Source organism: Heterodontus francisci, chromosome 40 (assembly GCF_036365525.1).
Source record: "Heterodontus francisci isolate sHetFra1 chromosome 40, sHetFra1.hap1, whole genome shotgun sequence".
NCBI lineage: Eukaryota > Metazoa > Chordata > Chondrichthyes > Heterodontiformes > Heterodontidae > Heterodontus > Heterodontus francisci.
In genome coordinates, this window is record NC_090410.1 from 12,959,196 (window position 1) to 12,978,881 (window position 19,686).

At 50.2% G+C, this 19,686-nt stretch overlaps 1 protein-coding gene across 1 annotated transcript in view; it reads right to left on the bottom strand.

The window, feature by feature from the left end:
• The window catches only part of prss16 (serine protease 16), a 32,221-nt gene that overhangs the window by 3,482 nt on the left and 9,053 nt on the right, over positions 1-19,686 (bottom strand). Inside the window, exons 2-10 of the mRNA XM_068019084.1 lie at positions 14,962-15,149; positions 10,830-10,929; positions 9,117-9,246; positions 8,087-8,210; positions 6,182-6,259; positions 4,973-5,020; positions 4,041-4,307; positions 3,488-3,629; positions 2,432-2,611 (exon numbers count right to left, since the gene is read on the bottom strand). Coding sequence (XP_067875185.1) covers positions 2,432-2,611; positions 3,488-3,629; positions 4,041-4,307; positions 4,973-5,020; positions 6,182-6,259; positions 8,087-8,210; positions 9,117-9,246; positions 10,830-10,929; positions 14,962-15,149 — 1,257 coding nt within the window. The remainder of the gene's footprint in view (positions 1-2,431; positions 2,612-3,487; positions 3,630-4,040; positions 4,308-4,972; positions 5,021-6,181; positions 6,260-8,086; positions 8,211-9,116; positions 9,247-10,829; positions 10,930-14,961; positions 15,150-19,686) is intronic.

The window sequence follows — 19,686 nt, forward strand, 5'->3', positions numbered from 1 at the left end:
AGAGGTCGCGGATCTGGAAGGTGCTGTCGAAGGAGCCTTGGTGAGTTGCTGCAGTGCATCTTGTAGATGGTACACACTGCTACCACTGTGCGTCGGTGGTGGCGGGAGTGAATGTTGAAGGTGGTGGATGGGGGTGCCAATCCAGCGGGCTGCTTTGTCCTGGATGGTGTCGAGCTTCCTGAGTGTTGTTGGAGCTGCACCCATCCAGGCAAGTGGAGAGTATTCCATCACACTCCTGACTCGTGCCTTGTCGATGGTGGACAGGCTTTGGGGAGTCAGAAGGAGAGTTGCCTACTGCAGAATTCCCAGCCTCTGACCTCATGTAACTATCAGAACCTTCTATTCCCTTCTCCTTCACATATATCTATGCTATTCACCTCAACCACTCCCTGTGGTAACAAGTTTCCACATTCTCACCACTCTCTGGATAAAGAAGTTTCTCCTGAATTCCCTATTTGATTTCTTGGTGACTAGGCCCTTCACAGAAGGATTATGAGACAACATTTGATACTGAGCCACATAATTATAGGAGAGGACCAAATGCTTGCTTTTAAAGCACGTCTTAAAGGGCGAGAGGGGTGAAGGGGTTTCGGGAGGGAATTCCAATGCTTAGGGCCCAGGCAGTTGTCAACATTTAATTAGATTGGACAGGTGGATGTAGGAATACGGGAACAGGCCAGAGAATGCACTTGTGCTTGTGTGGAGGTTAAGTGCCAACACTGACCGGTTAGGTGGAATGGTCTGTTTCTGCATTGTATTTCTCTGCGCAGCCTTTTCAAATTCAGACATTCCCCTCCCTCTGTTCTGCCATAACTATTGGGCCACATTCCCCTGCTTCCCAGAAGTTCAGAGTGTGGCAGTTTCCAGGGTATGGACTCACGCTGAAGCCAAACACTACAAGCCCCCCTCCACTGCTTTCTCAGCACTGACCTGTTGCAGTACTCAGTTCAACCATGTGGTGTCACCAACATCCCAGGGTCGGGACCAGAGTCCGGGAACATTCCTTCTCGGGGCGTGACCATCGCGGGCATTTACTGCCCATCCCCCGTTGTCCTGGAGAAGGTGGCGGTGAGCCATCCCGAACCATAGTGAACGTAGTGAGGGTTTCCAGGATTTCAACCCAGCGAAGGAAGGATCGATATGTGTCCAAGTTGGAACAGTGAGCGTGACGTCGGGGTTGGGGGGGGGGGGGGGGGGATGATGTTCCTGGGCGCCTGCCACCATTAGCTGGGTGGAGGTCACAGCTTGGGCGGCAGTGCCATAAAAGCTTTGGCGAGGGGGTCAAAATTATAAGGGCCGTTGAGAGAGTTAACGGGGAGAACCTGTTTCCACTGTTTGGGAGGTCAGTAACCGCGGGACACCGATTTAAGATAAAACGGCGAGAGAGCCAGGGAGGAGAGGAGGAGAAATGTTCCCTTCCACATCGGGTTACGATCTGGAATGCACTGCCTGAAAGTGTTTATTGAATCGGCTTCCACTGCCCTATCAAAAAAAAAAAGGGAATTGGATAAATACACGAAAAAGGAAAAGTATTTGCAGGGTTATGCGGAAAGAGCAGGGGAGTGGAGTTCATTGGACAGCTCTTGCAAAGGGCTGGCACAGGCAGGACGGGCCAAATGGCCTTGTTCCGCACTAAGATCCCATGAAGTCAGCCATCGCTCTTCATCAGTCCCCAGCACTGCAAACATTAACCCTTTCCGCCACCCGCTTTCCGTCAAGCAATCATTTAAATCCCCCCCCTCGATATTTCATGGCACTCTTTGGTCCTGTCCCTCTCCCGCCCTGCTTGAGCCTTAATTACCCCGACCAATAATTACCCTTCAACCAACTTCACGAGAAAACAATTATCTGGTGGCTATTACATTGTTGTACGTGGGAGCTTGCTGTGCACAAAATCGGGGGCCGAGTTTCCGACACAACAGTAGCTCATGGGTTGCAAAGCATTTTGGAGCGTCCCGAGGTCGTGAAAGGCGCTATATAAATGCAAGCCTTTCTTTCCATTAACATTTCTGCTCCTCTTTAATAGTCGGTGCTGATGAAGGGTTGACACGAAGCATTAACCTGGATTATTTTTCCAGTGTCCAGCGCCCTGGATTTGCTGCGATCTCGGGCATTAATTTGCGCCCAAATTGTTAATGCACCCCCCCCCCCCCCCCCCCTCACTTGCTATGACCAGTTTGGGTCATGATCAATGTTTCCTGTAAACCGCTCACAAAATGAACCCTTTGAGATAACACCCGTGCGCGGCCATGCACGAATATTTAAAGGTGCCACACGTTCACATGAACTGGCAGAGCACAAGAAAAACTGAAGGGACTTCAGTCACGATCTGACCATGTCAGCTCTCGTCCTTTAACCCCCGACCCCTCTCAATCCGGGTCACGAACCCCTCCCATACTAGCTCCACCCTTTCAGCCCCGACCCTTCTTACCATTGACAAAGATGATGCGACTGGACGCAGGATGATCGGCTCCGTAGTAGTCGTTGGTAAAATTGACTGCGCTCTGCACTTTGCCCGGATCCACACCGAACACCTGGGCACAGACGTCCACTTGAGACTTCAGGGTCACCCAGCGGGAGAGCGGGCAGCTCTCGTCCTCGCATGTCTGGTCTGGGGAGACAAAGAGAGGGACGTTCAGCCAGTGGACAGTCCAGTGCGGTGCTTGGGGAGGACTAGCTGTTCCACTTATCCCCCTCCCAACCCCCCCCCCATGTCAGCTGTGGCTCCGCAGGTTAGCACTCTCTCCTCCGAGTCTCACACTGGAGACCGGAGCGCAAAATCCAGGCCAACACTCCCAGCGCAGTACTGAGGGAGAGCTGCACTGTCGGGAGGTGCTGTATTTTTGGATGAGACGTTAAACTGAGGCCCCCTTTGCCCTTTCAGGTGGATGTAAAAGACCAATGAGGAGCAGGGGAATTCTCCCTGGCGTCTCAACCAACACCAAAAAAGATTATCTGTTTGTGGGAGCTTGCTGTGCACAAATTGGCTGTCACGCTTCCTATATTATAACAGTAACTACACTTCAAAAGCAATTTGTCGGCAGTAAGACAATTTCGGACATCCGGAGCCTATGAAATACACTGCACAAAAGCAAGTCTATCGCGGTGTGTGTGTGGGTGTATAATCTCACCCAGTGACCCTCTGGACTCCACTGTGTGGGCACAGAACAAGAGAGAGAGAGAGAGAGAGAGAGAAACGATTCCTTTCACCTTGTGGACCAGCTCCGTGCTTTTCTTCCGATATGTGGGGAGCTGGCACAAGTTTCCCCTCCGGCAGAATTCCAAGACGGCTCCCGGAAGCGGTTTCCGAGGGAATTTTCTAAGTTAGTTTCAGCTGCGGCATTTTAAAAAAAACTTTTGGGACACTACGGTTACTGAGCCTATCATAGCTGCGTGAACTTTGAGCGTTGCCCCTGGAGGGGCAGCAATTTAGGTCACAACACTATCTCTCTCTCTCTCGCCGAGGCGAAAGTCAAGCAGAACTCACAATAACCAAATTCGGTGCAGGTCTGGTAATACCACTGGCGGTCTCCCAATCCAAACGGTTCCACCTTTGTGCTCCTCAGCCTTTCCAGCGCATTCTGATGAGAGTTGTCGATGCACTTCAACCCCATTCCGTCCATGAAGTTCTGGAAACAGAGAGTCCACTCAGACTAGAAGGTACCTCAGGAAAAAAAATTCGATGACACCCCAGGGAGTAAAAGGTTAAAAAACTGCAGCCTCCACTGGAGGTAAACATACTGCAGAGGGCGGGTTCCACTCTCCCAGCTTTAGTCCCTAGCCCGGGCCCCCAGGTTTTACCTGTTGTGGGCCTACGCAGGAGCAGGAGCTACCGTAGGCCTCAGTACCCCTTTGTTAGCAACCACCCCCCCCTCCCTCCAACTAAGTGAAACGTCTAGGGTTCTCGCTCCTGCTATGACATATTAGCCAGAAGGGAAGTAGTGCCAAGGAGCTGCCTCCCCCCCCACATCCCACCCCTCCCCCCTCACTGCCCCAGGGCCTCCCCATTCCCCCAAGTCTCCCCCGCCCCGCCCAGTTACCTTGTTGAGCACAGTCAGCCTCTGGTAGGTGGAGCCCAGGCTGCGGTTGGTCATCACCTGGCACAGGGTGGCGATGTCAGCCAGCGCCTCCTTGTTGTACTGGACAGTTCCCATGACGACGTCGGCCAGGTTGCTGGCAAGCTCGGCGTAGTCGTCGCTCCCGCTCAGCTTCTGGCACGACTTGAAGTCGGCCTCCAGCCACGAGGCGTTGCCCCTTTCCAGGATCCTGTCCAACTGGGAGAAAGCCTGCGCCACAGCTGCCCGGCACTGCGGTGGGAGTGGGGTTGGGGGGGGGGGAGAAAAGCAGCTGAGTCAGCAGGAACCAGACTTCAATCCTTCCCTCCAGCTGCAGCCTAAACACAGAGGCCCCCACCCCACCACCACCACTGAAGCATTTCCCTCAGACTGCACTGGTGACCTCGGGGAGGGTCCTAGATCTCCAATTAAACCCCAAAACCCCTCTGAAGAAAATGACAGCGGCGGCAGCTCTTTAAAGCCGCTGGAGAAGCAGGAAAGGCCGTACCCCAATTTGGTTCAGAATCCAATCAACGACAAGAATGTCAGGGATGAAACTGGTGTTTTTCTGGGTGGGGGAATGGGGTGCGGGGAGGTGCCTCACATTCGGAGTCCGGAGGAGGCGGAGTCTTCACTCCAGAATCCTGCCCAGCAAGTGGTCCAAACACGCGCTATTGCTGCTCTAGTCCCAAGCCCTTGGTTGGGGGGGGGGGGGGGGGGGGGGAGGGTCGGAGGGCAGGGGTTTCAACTCCCAGAGTCTGTTCACTTAGCAGGACTCAATCAGGGAGATTGCAGTTGTGAGGGGAGGGGGGAGAAAGGAGGGAGAACAAGGGGAGAGGGAGACAGTGCTAGAGAGGAAGAGAAGAGTGGGGAAGGGGCGGGGGAGAGAGAGAGAAAGAGGATCTGCTGATTCATACCTTCAAGGATCCTCCAACCACTGGGTTCGACAGACTCTCTGACACCACCTGAAGGATAGAAAATATATAAACACAACAAGACACAGGAGGGAGAAGAGAAACCCCCGCTTTCAACCCCTACCCCCGCCACCCCTATACTGGATTGACCCCCCGACCTTTACACGGGAATGGACTCATATGATCCCTTATCCATTCTCTGCCTGTCCTGAGAGTGTTTGATGGGGACAGTGTAGAGGGAGATTGACCAACTCCAATGGGGTAATAATAGATCTGGGCCAATTAAATTGGAATCAAAGGTTGGCAGGAAAATGGTAACTGAACAATGGGCGACCTGCAAAGAAGAGATAGTTCAGGCACAGTCAAGATAATATTCCCTCGAAGGGGAAAGGTAGGGTAAACAAATCCAGAGCTCCCTCAGTGACAAAAGAGATGGAGATGAAGATTAAGAAAAAAGTGCACTTATGACAGATGTCAGGTAGATAATACATTGGAGAACCAGTGTGAATATGGAAGGCTCAGAGGGGAAGTGAAAAAGCAAATAAGAGAAGCAAAGGAAGAGTACGAGAAGAGACTGGCAGCTAACATAAAAGGGAATCCAAAAGTCTTCTATAGCAAATAGTAAAAGGGTGGTAAAGGAGGAGGAGTAGGGCTGATTAGGGACTGAAGGGGTATTTACACATGGAAGCAGGGGAATAGCTGAGGTATTAAATGAATACTTTGCATCGATCTTTATCGAGAAAGATGATGCTACCCAGGCCATGGTGTAAGAGGTGGTAATTAATAGAATAGAAAGATTTAAAATTGATAAGGAGGTGGTAATAGATAGGCTGAATATATTTTCAGTTGATAAGGCTCCAGGGCCGGATGAGATGCATCCAAGGATACTGAGGGAAGTGTGTGGGGAAATTTTGGAGGCACTGGCCATAATTTTCCAGTCTTCCTTAGACTCAGGGGTGGTGCCAGAGGATTGGAGAACTGCAAATGTAACACCCTTGTTCAAAAAAGGATGTAAAGATGTACAGGCCAGTCACTCGGACAGCCAGTGCAGACACGACGGGCCGAATGGCCTCCTTCTGGCGCTCTAACAATTCTGTGCATTAACCCACCTTATTAGGAGTGGTGGGGGTGCAGATCCCATTACGTTCCCTTGCCAACACACGCCGCGGGTTCCGGAGTGCAGGGAGCTTCAGTATGGAGGACGGTTCTTACCTTGTTGTAGCCTGTGAAATCCAGCTGGGCTCGGACGGGGGCTGATGAGGCCACAGCGGCAAAAACCAAGTGAGGGAACTAATGGAAAAGGAGAGCCTGAGACACAGAGACCATACAAAACACTCAAGAGCACATAACACAGGTATATTACAACTGGGCCCAAATTCAGGCCTAAGCTGCTTTGGAGCACAGGCAAGCCTGCCCTCGCAAGGCTTTATCGCTCCCAAAGGCCTAGATTCTCATTTATTTCCTTGCTGTACACAATTGGTTACCCCCATTCCCGCACCTCAAAGTAATGCATTTGCTTTGAGACTGGGGGACACAATCCATCAACACAGTCAAGGCCTTAGGGGTCCCTTCAGTCTAACTCACATCCTGGAAGCAGCGAGTAGCTGCAGCCTCTGTACGAACTGGTGATCCTCCAACTTTGTTCTCTAAGGTGGCAGCCCTAGTTCAGCATTTGCCCCTCTGATTCAGAAGGTCGTGGTGTCAAATCTCACTCCAGAGGCTGCAGCACAGAATCTAGGCCGACACTCCAGGGATTGCTGCACTTTGAAGGGCTGCCTTCCTTTAAACTGAGGCCCAGTCTGCCTCCTCAGGGGAGGGTAAAAGATCCCATGACACTATTGCGAACAGCAGGGGAGTTCTCCCCAGAGTCCTGGCCAACATTTAGCCCTGAAAATCAACATCGCCGGGACAAATTATTTGGTTATCACATTGCTGGTTGTGGGATCTTACTGTGCACAAATTTGCTGCTGCATTTCCTACATTACAACAGTGATTAAACGTCCAAAAAAACCTCATCGGCTGTAAAGCGCTTTGGGATTTCCTGACATAATGAAAGCTGCTACAGAAATGTAAATTTTTCTCCCCAGTCAGCCGTTGGTTATCCACCCCGCCCCCAATTTGAATATACCACCCCCTCATTTACCGTCACTGTGAAATCCAATATTCTGTTTTTCTTGCACCTGATAAATGTTAGGAAGGGAGTTCCAGGATTTTGACCCACGGCGAAGGATATAGTTCCAAGTCAGGACGGTGTGTGACTTGGAGGGGAACATGCAGGTGGTGGGGTTCCCATGCATCTGCTGCCCTTGTCCTTCTAGGTGGTCGAGGTCACGGGTTTGGAAGGTGCTGTCGAAGGAGCCTTGGTGAGTTGCTGCAGTGTATCTTGTAGATGGTACACACTGCTGCCACTGTGCGTCGGTGGCGGAGGGAGTGAATGTTTGTGGATGGGGTGCCAAACAAGTGGGCTGCTTTATCCTGGATGGTGTCGAGCTTCTCGAGTGTTGTTGGAGCTGCACCCATCCAGGCAAGTGGAGAGTATTCCATCACACTCCTGACTTGTGCCTTGTAGATAATGGACAGGCTTTGGGGAGTTACTCACCTCAGAATTCCTCTGACCTCTTGTAGCCACAGCATTTATATGTGTTTGGTTTAGTTCAGTTGCGGTCAATGGTGACCTCCTAGCATATTGGTGGGGGATTCAGTGATGGTAATACCATTGAATGTCAAGGGGAGATTATGTAACTATCCTTCACTTACTGCATTTTGCCAGAGAAATATGCCTGCTTTTAATCAGGATATGGTGCTGCAGTTTCAGTCATGACTCAGCTTGCTGTAGTTCACAGAGAATCTTTTTAAGTAGACACTGTAGACTGTTTGCTGTAGCGTGCTGTTTAAACAGACTTTGCTTGCTGAGTAAATAGACTGTTTGCTGTGCGTCCTGCCGCACGTCCCACCCTCTTTCCAACTCATTGGCTGACAGTACTGTCAATAGACACTCTCATGTTTACCTGAAGTTGAACATATCAAAGGAGGCCAGAAATAAAAACGGTAACTGCCCGAGTCAGGTAGTTGCAGGTTTACTGCTGGTTTGCGGCTACAAGATAACTCCTTCCTTACCTTCAGCCGAAACCACGCGGAGAGGGAGCCTGGGTAAGAGCCCCCAAAGCAAATCCAGCGGTTGGTTCTGGTCAGGTTGTACTCCAAGTTAATGAACTCGTGGAACGCCGCTAGGTCAGCTAGCCTATCCAGAGAAGCACATGGAATTAGGGACCACCGGGGTAACAGGGAGAAGGTAAAGGTCCAAAAGGCACAAGGTACTGCCAAGGTTGGCAACAGCAACAAGTTGTATTTATATAGTGCCTTTAACAGTGAAGAGCATGCCAAGGCGCTTCACAGAAGAATCATCAAATGAGAATCAATGCCAAGCCATATAAGGAGATATTTGAACAGGGTAAAGAGGTGAATTTTAGGAGCTCCTTAAAAGGAGGAGAGAGAGAGACACACACACACACACAGACAGAGAGACACACACACACACACAGACAGAGAGACACACACACACACACAGACAGAGAGACACACACACACACACAGACAGAGAGACACACACACACACACAGACAGAGAGACACACACACACACACAGACAGAGAGACACACACACACACACAGACAGAGAGACACACACACACACACAGACAGAGAGACACACACACACACAGACAGACAGAGACAGAGATTCCGGGAGGGAATTCAGAGCTTGGGGCCCCAGGCAGCTGATGGCACGGCTGTCAACTGTGGAGCGAAGGATGTGGTGGATGCAGAAGAGGTCAGAGTCAGAGGAGTGTATGGGTTGTCGGGCTGGAAAAAAGAAACTAAATCAGGAAGCAATTAGATTGGAGTCCGAGAGGGGAAGAGCAGACTAAGAGAGATGTGGAATGCTGCCATTGTGTTCCTGGCAGGGGGATGAATTGCAGTAGAAGTCGAGAGTCTCAATTTTCAATGGCGAGAAGTGCAAGTTGGACGGAAAATTGGGACCTTGGAAGGGGAAGAGGAGAGAAGATAGATGAGAGTCGGGGCAGTTGAGAGGACACACCAGTCAGGTTCAGGAAGATACCAAAATCATTACTCAAAGAGCCCGACTTACGCTTGTTGACTGGACAGAAACTGGATGTTCTGATTGGTCAGTCCATCAGGGTTAATGCTTGCTCCGTAGAAACGGTGCTCCAGGGAGACCAGCAGGGCCCCATACCTCTGTGCTAGGTCCACATGCTCCCCTGCAGAAACAGAAGCACAGCAAGAGGCAAATCTGTGCAGGATAACGTCAAATACGGACCTCAAGGAAGAGTGACCAACCACAACCTTCCACACCTCCAACCAGGTGTGATCAGCTCAAAGCCAGACCATTGTGCGATGGATCCTCCTCCTCTCCTCCCCTCCCACCTCCACCGCAGGAAAGAGTCACGATGAGAAGCACAGGGCGTTTGGGGGTGGGGGGAACAAACCTTCACCCAGAGGTCAAGTAAGGTGCTACAGAAATGCAAGTTTGTTCTGTCTTTAATCGAAGATCCAAGTGACTGCACTAAAACAAACAAATACACTGAGGAGTTGCAAAGTTGAAAACAGGCCCATAGTCAGGAGATTCCCAAGGTTGTACAGTAACCAGTTGCAGAAGACGACTGTGCTGGTTGCTCATTCCCAAGTCTTGACCACAAAATGTAGGCGGACACTCCCAGACCAGTACTGAGGGAGTGCTGCACTGTTGGGGCTATGGTAGCTTAGTGGTTATGTTACTGGACCATTAATCCAGAGGCCAGGACTAATGATAAAGAGACACAAATTCCAATCCCCCATCGCAGCCGAGGAATTTAAATTCACTTCAGCGGCTTGGTGGTAATGTCACTAAACTAGTAATCCAGAGACCCCAGCTAACACCTTGGGGATGCGGGTTCAAATCCCACCACGGCAGCTGGTGGAATTTAAATTCAATTAAATCCAATTCAGTTAATTAATAAAAATGTGGAGCTGAAAGCTCGTCTCAGTAACGGTGCCATGGAAGTATCAATTGTCGTAAAAACCCATCTCGTTCACTAATGCCCTCTTCTGGTCTGGCTGACTTGTAACTCCAGAGTTTCTCACTGCCACCTTCTCAAGGGCAATTAGGGATGGGCAATAAATGCAAGCCTTACCAGTGGCTCCCACATCTCACGAATGAATTAAAAAGTGTCTTCTTTCAAATTGAATATTAGACTGCTACCCTGTCTGCTATCTCAGGTGGAGATAAAAGATCCCATGGCACGATTTAAAGAGAAACAGGAGAGTTCTCGGTCTCCTGGCCAATATTTATCTCTCAACTATCAGTAAAAAGAGATTATCCAGTCATTGTCACATGGCTGTTTGCGGGAGCTTGCTGTGCACAAATTGGCTGCCTCAGATCCCCAAGAGTGTTATTAGTAGGGGAAGGGTGCAGAGAGTTTCCAGGTGTGTACTAAAATGTAGCAACAGATGCATGGGGACATCTGGGAATGGATCAACATTTGAGGAAGGAGGGGGGTGGGTTTAATAGTTGCACCTTCCTTTTCTAAACACCAACCTCCCTCAGAATAAAAAAGTGGAACAGTCCAAGGCATGCCCAGGAGAAGCCCCTCCCCCACCCCACCAACATCTCGTTTCATTCAATAGATTCGCACTGAAAATATTTTCTTGCATAGTGTAAATGGGAAGCGGGGGTTAGGCAACCCAGAAGGGAGGGTGAGGGGGGAGCATGGGTGGGGAGACTCGGAAAGGGGATAAACAAGGACAAAACCCAACACTTATTCCCATTTCACAAAGAGAGTCTGTTCCTGCAATAATACAATACCTGCCAATACAGAGAATGATGACAGGGACCCTTCACCACCGATGTACAGGAACACAGGACCCTGCCGTTGTTCCCACAGCTTAGTGTTCACCCAGTATCTCTGCGGAAAAATTGCACAATGGACATTGGTTAAAGGACAGTTCCCACAAGTGGCCCCAATAGCGCTCGGTACCCTCAGCGGGCAATGATAGAGGCACAGGAGAAGGTGCAAAAACCTTGTTTTTTTAAAATAATTCTTTCATGGGATGTGGACGTCGCTGGCAAGGCCAGCATTTGTTGTCCATCCCCAACTGTCCTTGACAACCCAGTGGCTTGCCAGGCCATTTCAGAGGGCAATTAGGAGTCAACCACATTACTGTAGTCACATGTAGGCCAGACCAGGTAAGGGTGGCAGATTTCCTTCCCTAGGGGACATTAGTGAACCAGATGGGTTTTCATGCCAATCGATAATAGTAATGGTGCCAGAGAGCAGCTTTCAATTCCAGATTTTTATTAATTAAATTTAAATTCCACCAGCTGACATGGTGGATCTGAAGCCGTCTTCCTAGAGAATTAGACTGGGTGTCTGGATTATCAGCCCAGTGACATTACCACTTCTTTTCTTTTGGGCCTCCTTATCTCGAGAGACAATGGATACGCGCCTGGAGGTGGTCAATGGTTTGTGAAGCAGCGCCTGGAGTGGCTATAAAGGCCAATTCTGGAGTGACAGGCTCTTCCACAGGTGCTGCAGAGAAATTTGTTTGTTGGGGCTGTTGCACAGTTGGCTCTCCCCTTGCGCCTCTGTCTTTTTTCCTGCCAACTACTAAGTCTCTTCGACTCGCCACAATTTAGCCCTGTCTTTATGGCTGCCCGCCAGCTCTGGCGAATGCTGGCAACTGACTCCCACGACTTGTGATCAATGTCACACGATTTCATGTCGCGTTTGCAGACGTCTTTATAACGGAGACATGGACGGCCGGTGGGTCTGATACCAGTGGCGAGCTCGCTGTACAATGTGTCTTTGGGGATCCTGCCATCTTCCATGCGGCTCACATGGCCAAGCCATCTCAAGCGCCGCTGACTCAGTAGTGTGTATAAGCTGGGGATGTTGGCCGCTTCAAGGACTTCTGTGTTGGAGATATAGTCCTGCCACCTGATGCCAAGTATTCTCCGAAGGCAGCGAAGATGGAATGAATTGAGACGTCGCTCTTGGCTGGCATACGTTGTCCAGGCCTCGCTGCCGTAGAGCAAGGTACTGAGGACACAGGCCTGATACACTCGGACTTTTGTGTTCCGTGTCAGTGCGCCATTTTCCCACACTCTCTTGGCCAGTCTGAACATAGCAGTGGAAGCCTTACCCATGCGCTTGTTGATTTCTGCATCTAGAGACAGGTTACTGGTGATAGTCGAGCCTAGGTAGGTGAACTCTTGAACCACTTCCAGAGCGTGGTCGCCAATATTGATGGATGGAGCATTTCTGACATCCTGCCCCATGATGTTCGTTTTCTTGAGGCTGATGGTTAGGCCAAATTCATTGCAGGCAGACGCAAACCTGTCGATGAGACTCTGCAGGCATTCTTCAGTGTGAGATGTTAAAGCAGCATCGTCAGCAAAGAGGAGTTCTCTGATGAGGACTTTCCGTACTTTGGACTTCGCTCTTAGACGGGCAAGGTTGAACAACCTGCCCCCTGATCTTGTGTGGAGGAAAATTCCTTCTTCAGAGGATTTGAACGCATGTGAAAGCAGCAGGGAGAAGAAAATCCCAAAAAGTGTGGGTGCGAGAACACAGCCCTGTTTCACACCACTCAGGATAGGAAAGGGCTCTGATGAGGAGCCACCATGTTGAATTGTGCCTTTCATATTGTCATGGAATGAGGTGATGATACTTAGTAGCTTTGGTGGACATCCGATCTTTTCTAGTAGTCTGAAGAGACCACGTCTGCTGACGAGGTCAAAGGCTTTGGTGAGATCAATGAAAGCAATGTAGAGGGGCATCTGTTGTTCACGGCATTTCTCCTGTATCTGACGAAGGGAGAACAGCATGTCAATAGTCGATCTCTCTGCACGAAAGCCACACTGTGCCTCAGGGTAGACGCGCTCGGCCAGCTTCTGGAGCCTGTTCAGAGCGACTCGAGCAAAGACTTTCCCCACTATGCTGAGCAGGGAGATTCCACGGTAGTTGTTGCAGTCACCGCGGTCACCTTTGTTTTTATAGAGGGTGATGATGTTGGCATCGCGCATGTCCTGGGGTACTGCTCCCTCGTCCCAGCACAGGCATAGCAGTTCATGTAGTGCTGAGAGTATAGCAGGCTTGGCACTCTTGATTATTTCAGGGGTAATGCTGTCCTTCCCAGGGGCTTTTCCGCTGGCTAGGGAATCAATGGCATCACTGAGTTCCGATTTGGTTGGCTGTATGTCCAGCTCATCCATGACTGGTAGAGGCTGGGCTGCATTGAGGGCAGTCTCAGTGACAGCATTCTCCCTGGAGTACAGTTCTAGGTAGTGCTCAACCCAGCGGTCCATCTGTTTGCGTTGGTCAGTGATTATGTCCCCCGATTTAGATTTGAGGGGGGTGATCTTCTTGATGGTTGGCCCAAGAGCTCTCTTCATGCCATCATACATTCCTCTGATGTTTCCGGTGTCTGAGGCCAGCTGAATATGACTGCATAGGTGTTGCCAGTAGTCGTTTGCGCAACGCCTAGCTGTTCTTTGTGCAGTACTTCTGGCTGCTTTAAGTGCTGCGGATGTTAAATCGCTGGGGGCTTTCTTGTAGTTCAAAAGTGCAATGCGCTTAGCGGCTATGACAGGTTCCAGCTCTTCATTATGAGATTGAAACCAGTCTGCATTTCTCTTCGCACTTTTGCCGTAGGTGGTCAAAGCTGACTCATAGATGGCGTCTCTGATGTGGGCCCACTTGGTCTCAGCATCCCCTGTGGGAGTGTTTTGAAGGGCTGTTACAAGTGAATTTAGAAATTTTTGTAACAGCTGTGGGTGAGAAATTCTGCTCGTGTTGATGCGCGGGTGGCCCTTCTGCTTGGAATGATGCAACTTCTTTGGTCTGAGTCTAACCTTGCTGCACACCAGGGAGTGGTCGGTGTCGCAGTCCGCACTGTTGAAGCTGCGTGTGATTTGAACACTATTTAGGGCGGCTCGCCTTGTGACAATGAGGTCTAGCTGGTGCCAACGACGTGATCTTGGGTGCCTCCATGAAACCTGGTGACAGGGTTTAGTGTGAAAGAACGAGTTGGTGATGCAGAGGTTATGATAGGTACACAACTCAAGCAGTCTCTGCCCGTTCTCATTCATCCTTCCAACGCCATAGCGCCCAAGGCAGGAGGGCCATGAGTCATGGTCGGCCCCAACCCTGGCATTAAAGTCCCCCAGCAGGAATAGGTGTTCGGTGTTGGGGATGCTGCTAATGATGTTATGGAGTTGTTCATAGAACTGGTCTTTAGCTTCAGGTGCGGAACAGAGTGTTGGAGCATAGATGCTGAGTAGGTGTACTGGACCAGAGGTGGTGAGCAGTCGGATGGACAGTATGCGTTCCGAGCCATTTGAGGGAGGCTCTATCATGCTGAGCAAGGAGTTTCTGATGGCGAAGCCCACTCCATGCTGTCTTGGTTCTTCAGGATCCCTGCCCTGCCAGAAGAAGGTGTAGTCTTGCTCTGCTAGAGAGCCACTCGCGGGGAGGCGAGTCTCCTGAAGTGCTGCAATGTCCACATTGAGTCTACTGAGCTCGTTGTTAATGATGGCGGTCTTCCGAGAATCGTTGATTTGTGTAAGGTCTTCCGACAGGCCAGGACACATTACCACTGCACCACCTCCTTATTTATAAGGGCATCGGAATGGAGAGGTTATACCAATCAGGGAAGATTGAGCAGGCTGGGACTCATCTCTAGAGAAGAGAAAGCTGAAGTGCGACCCGATCCCTAAAATATAAGAGGGTTTGATAGAGCTGAGGTAGAGATGGTGCCTATTGTGGGAGACCCCAAAACTCGAGGACCATAAATATAAGTCACTAAGAGGGAGTTCAGACAAAAGTTAGAAGGTGGAATTTGTTACCCCCCCCAAGGAGTATTTGAGGCAAATAACAAAAGTGCGGGTGGAGGGAGCAGCAAGAGGAAAATAGATGTCACACCACGGATGCACTCACCTGCTTGAAAGTGCCATTGTTCTTCCTGTTGAAGTGATCCAGTGGCTGTGGGAATAATCTCTCCCTGGGTTCAGTCCATCTGTCTTTACTACCGCCTGCAAGCTTTTTCCAGTTCTCCAGCAGGTGCTTCTGGAACCTCTGCTCCCGGGATTGCAGCACCTGCTTCTTGATCAGCCAAAAGTTCCGTCCTTAAAAGTCGGAAGAAACGCGGGGGTTAACGGGTCACACCGCTATTGGCTCAAATCTTGAGATTCACATAAGGAAGCCAGCAACAACTGGGATGTCTATAACGCCTCTACCTGGTAAAATGTCACTTCACAGGAGTGTTAAACAATATCTGACACTGAGCCGCAGAAGGAGATACTCGTGCAGACGGGCAAAAGCTTGGTCAAAGAGGTTAGGTTTTTAAGGTGCGCCTTAAACAAGCAAAGAGAGGCGGAGAGATTTAGGGAGGGAATTCCAGAGATTAGGACACAGGCAGCTGAAGGCACGGCTGCCAATAGCGGAGTGTTTAAAATCAGGGATGTTTAAGAGGTCAGAATTAGATAAGTGCAGATATCTCAAAGGGTCGTGGGGCTGCAAGACATTATAATGATAGAGAGGGGCAAAGGCATTGGGGGTGGGATTTGAAAACAGGGATGAGAACTATAAAAATCTAGGCGTTGCTGAACTGAGAGTCAATGCAGATCAGCAAGCATGGGATGGGTGAACGGGACTTGGTGCGACTAGGGACATGAGTAGCAGCGTTTGGATGACCTCAAGAGAGTAGAAAATGGGAGGCCAACCAGGAGCGTGTTTGAATAGTCTAGAGGTAATAAAGGCATGAATGAGGGTTTTGACAGCAGATGGACTAAGGTCAGGGTGAAGTCGAACAATGTTACAGAGATGGGAATAGGCAATCTTAGTGATGGGGTGGATGAGAGGTCAGAAACTCAGAGGTTAAACATGACACCAAACTTGCAAACAACCTGGTTCAGCCAGAGACATTTGGCAGGTAGAGGCATAGAGTCAGCACCTAGGGAATGAAGCTTGTAGTGGGGACCAAAGACATTTTTCTCACTGTAGGAAATGGGAGGGGGGGGGCAGGGAAATAGTTCACCTTGGGGTGGGGGAGAATGGAGGTGTAATAATATGGGCTGTTGAGGGATTAGCCATTGCAACAGTCAATGGCCCTAAACCTCTCTCAAAAAAGCTTCCTTCTGCAAGAAAAAAAAAACACACTCCCTTGGATTTTCAGCTGACTCAGGGGTCTATGTGTCAAAGACGGCATAAGAGTCACATAAAACACCATCGCTATAAAACAAAGGGAGACTCAAAGTTGTCTCTTATCTCCCGAGTGCAGGATTGGGTGCCAAGAACTGTTGAAATATAACCAATCATAAAACAAACTGATTTCCATAACCAAGCTTTGCTGCAGTTAAAATCTGCTGCCAAAGCCCTGGGTTGTGTCATCAACGAAACAAACGGAGCTGAAAAAGCTTGTGCGAGAGCTGGAAATCTGAAGTAGTATTTACGAGGCTCATAATTGGGTAGAATGGGGAGTTATGGAAGATATTGGATAGATTTTTCTGTAGTTTATGTCCTCGGAGTATATTCTCGAAGGTTTGGGTCATTCTCAGTTTGGACGATCAGGAAGATCAGAAACCTGGACTGGAGCAGACCAACATCCCCTTAACTTTCGTTTTGATGTGCGCGGCTGAGACATCGGAGTGTGCAGGACATTTAATTTTTTTTTTTGCGCAGTTGTGCGCACAGTAACACACCGTAACTTAAAGCAGTCAACTCGTGCATGGTCACACGGCTTAGAGGGAACATTGGTGTAAATGCATATTTGTGTAGAAGGAACAGGAATGGGTCACACCTACTACCCCAATAATGGGATAATATAATTCTCATTTATACTTGCACACTGCTCAAATATTGAGTGTATTTAAGTCTCACTTACACTCAAATAAAATCTGAACAGATACCAACATGGAGTCAGCTTCAAACCATTGAACAGGCCGAAGAGATCGTTCCCTCTGCGACACCCTGGTCCACTCCTCCATTACCCCCACCACCTCGTCCCCGTCCCATGGCACCTTCCCCTGCAATCGCAGGAGGTGTAATACCTGCCCATTTACCTCCTCTCTCCTCACTATCCCAGGCCCCAAACACTCCTTTCAGGTGGAGCAGCGATTTACTTGTACTTCTTTCTATGTAGTATACTGTATTCGCTGCTCACAGTGTGGTCTCCTCTACATTGGGGAGACCAAGCGCAGACTGGGTGACCGCTTTGCGGAACACCTCCGCTCAGTCCGCAAGCAGGACCCTGAGCCTCCGTTTGCTTGCTATTTCAACAGTCTCCCCTGCTCACATCTCTGTCCTGGGATTGCTGCAGTGTTCCAGTGAACATCAATGCAAGCTCGAGGAACAGCATCTCATCTACCGATTAGGCACACTACAGCCTGCCGGACTGAACATTGAGTTCAATAATTTCAGAGCATGACAGCCCCCCATTTTACTTTCATTTTTAGTTATTTATTTTTATTTTTTACATTTTTATAATTTTTTTTTTTGCATTTATTTCATTTCATCTTAGTTTGTTCAGTTTGCTTACCCACTTTTTTTTTTCAGGTTTGCACTTGCTGCTGTTCAATATTCAGCCCGTTAACACCTAATCTGTACTAATGCTTTGTCTTTCAACACACTATTAACATATTGTTTGCCTTTGCTCCATGACCTTTTGGTCAGCTATGTGGCCTGGTCCAATCTACACCTTCTCCTTTGTTATCTCCTGCCCCACCCCCACCTCATTTGCTTATAACCTGTGACTTTTCTAATATTTGTCAGTTCCGAAGAATGGTCACTGACCCGAAACGTTAACTCTGCTTCTCTTTCCACAGATGCTGCCAGACCTGCTGAGTGGTTCCAGCATTTCTTATTTTTAGTCCAAATGAGTGTTATTTTCTCTGAAGGAAATGGGGAATCTTCCACCTTTAGGACCAGGGCCTTGAATGAAACCCAGATTAATGCAACGAAAGTCACCTTTTTCTGCTGATATGAACAGAGCTGGCAGTGTCTGATGGGACAGTGTGGAGGGAGTTTTACTCTGTATTTTATACAAGGTGGCCTTTATACTCCATTTTAAAATATATTTATCTGTTTTTAATAAAGTTAACAAAAACTCAAATTAAATCCAGTGGTCGTGGAAGGCCTCAAGCGTACTGGCGGACACCGCATGCTGCTTCGCCACGGACACCCGGGCGCAAACGTAACCTCGGAAGAGGGACAGTCTATCAGGGTGGACGGACACCCCCACCACCCCCCACCCCCGACGGCCTGCAGCCTGGACCTGTGAATTGCCACCTTGGCCAGGCCCAGGAGCAGACCGACGAGGAGATCCTGCTCCCGGCACACCACCCTCTGCACTGGGTGCCCAAAGATCAGGAACGTGGGGCTGAAGTGCAACCAAAACTTGAGGAGCAGCCCCTTTAAATACTCGAACAAGGGCTGCAACCTCGCACATTCCATGTATACGTGGAACACGGACTCGTCCAAGCCACAGAAATTACAGGCGGCCTGGGAGTCCGTGAACCGACTTAAAAGTTTATTGCACGGGACTGCCCTGTGCAGAACCCTCCACCCCAGGTTCCCGATGTAAAGGGGGAGGACTCCCACCTAGAGACCCCTCCACTGGGGATTCCCCTCTCCGCCAGATGGCAACACAGACTGCCACGGCATGTCCGGGTGGCAGATAAGAGCAAGGAAGTGGAGTGTGTGCAGGAGCAGCCCATACAGGAAACCCTTCCGGGCCTTGTGGAATGGCAGAGGGCATTTCCTAGGCAGCTCAAGTTGTGAGGGACCGGCTCCCGAGGAGGGTTTTTGAGCCCTGGGTCCGATGAGCAGTTCCAGCTGACGGGGGGGGGGGGGGGGTCAGCTCGGCTGGGAGCACTTTGTGCTCCCGAGCTCCCTCGTCACCCGCAGTGAGGGACATCCCGGGGGCTTCGGCGACTCCTCCGCCCGTCGGTCCATCCCCGGAGCCGGCTGCCCAGACAGTCGAGGCGCTCTCCTCCGCCGGCGGGGGAGCACACTGACTGGAAATGACCATGTTCCGGACTCTAAATAGATCCCGGTAAAAGACGGGCAACTCCCTCAGAGAGGCGTGGCTAACCTTCTCCACTGGGAGCTGTGCGTCACCTTGAAGGCAGTGCCCCGGCAGAAAAGATACATTGCCAGCGCACACCATCTGGGAGGACGCCCTCTGCAGGGTCTGAAGGCGGAGAGTCACAGCTTGGGTGCGGACACACACCAGCAACTGGCCGCCCTCTTCAATCTGGAGACTCGGAGACTCAGCGTTTCCTCTTGCCCCAGAAGAAATCAACGAGCTTCTTCTGGATCTTGGTGGCAAATGCAGGGGGCTGGGCAAAAGTGACCAACCAGTACCACAGCATCAAGGCCACCAGTTGGTTTATGACCAGCGCTCAGCCCCTGCAGGGAAGCACCCGGAGCAGTCCTGTCCAGCACCCCAGTCAGTGGTGACTTTGGCATCCAACTCCTACCAGTTTGCTGGCCAGGATTCCTCAGCGGGGTTAAGGTGGACTCCCAGATAGAGGAGGTGCATGGTGCTCCACACAAAAGGTGTTAACTCCTCCGACTGGGAGCCCACCCACCACTGACCAACCAGGAGTCCGGAACATTTCTCCCAGTTGATCCTTGCGGAGGACGCGGCGGTAAAGGTCTGTT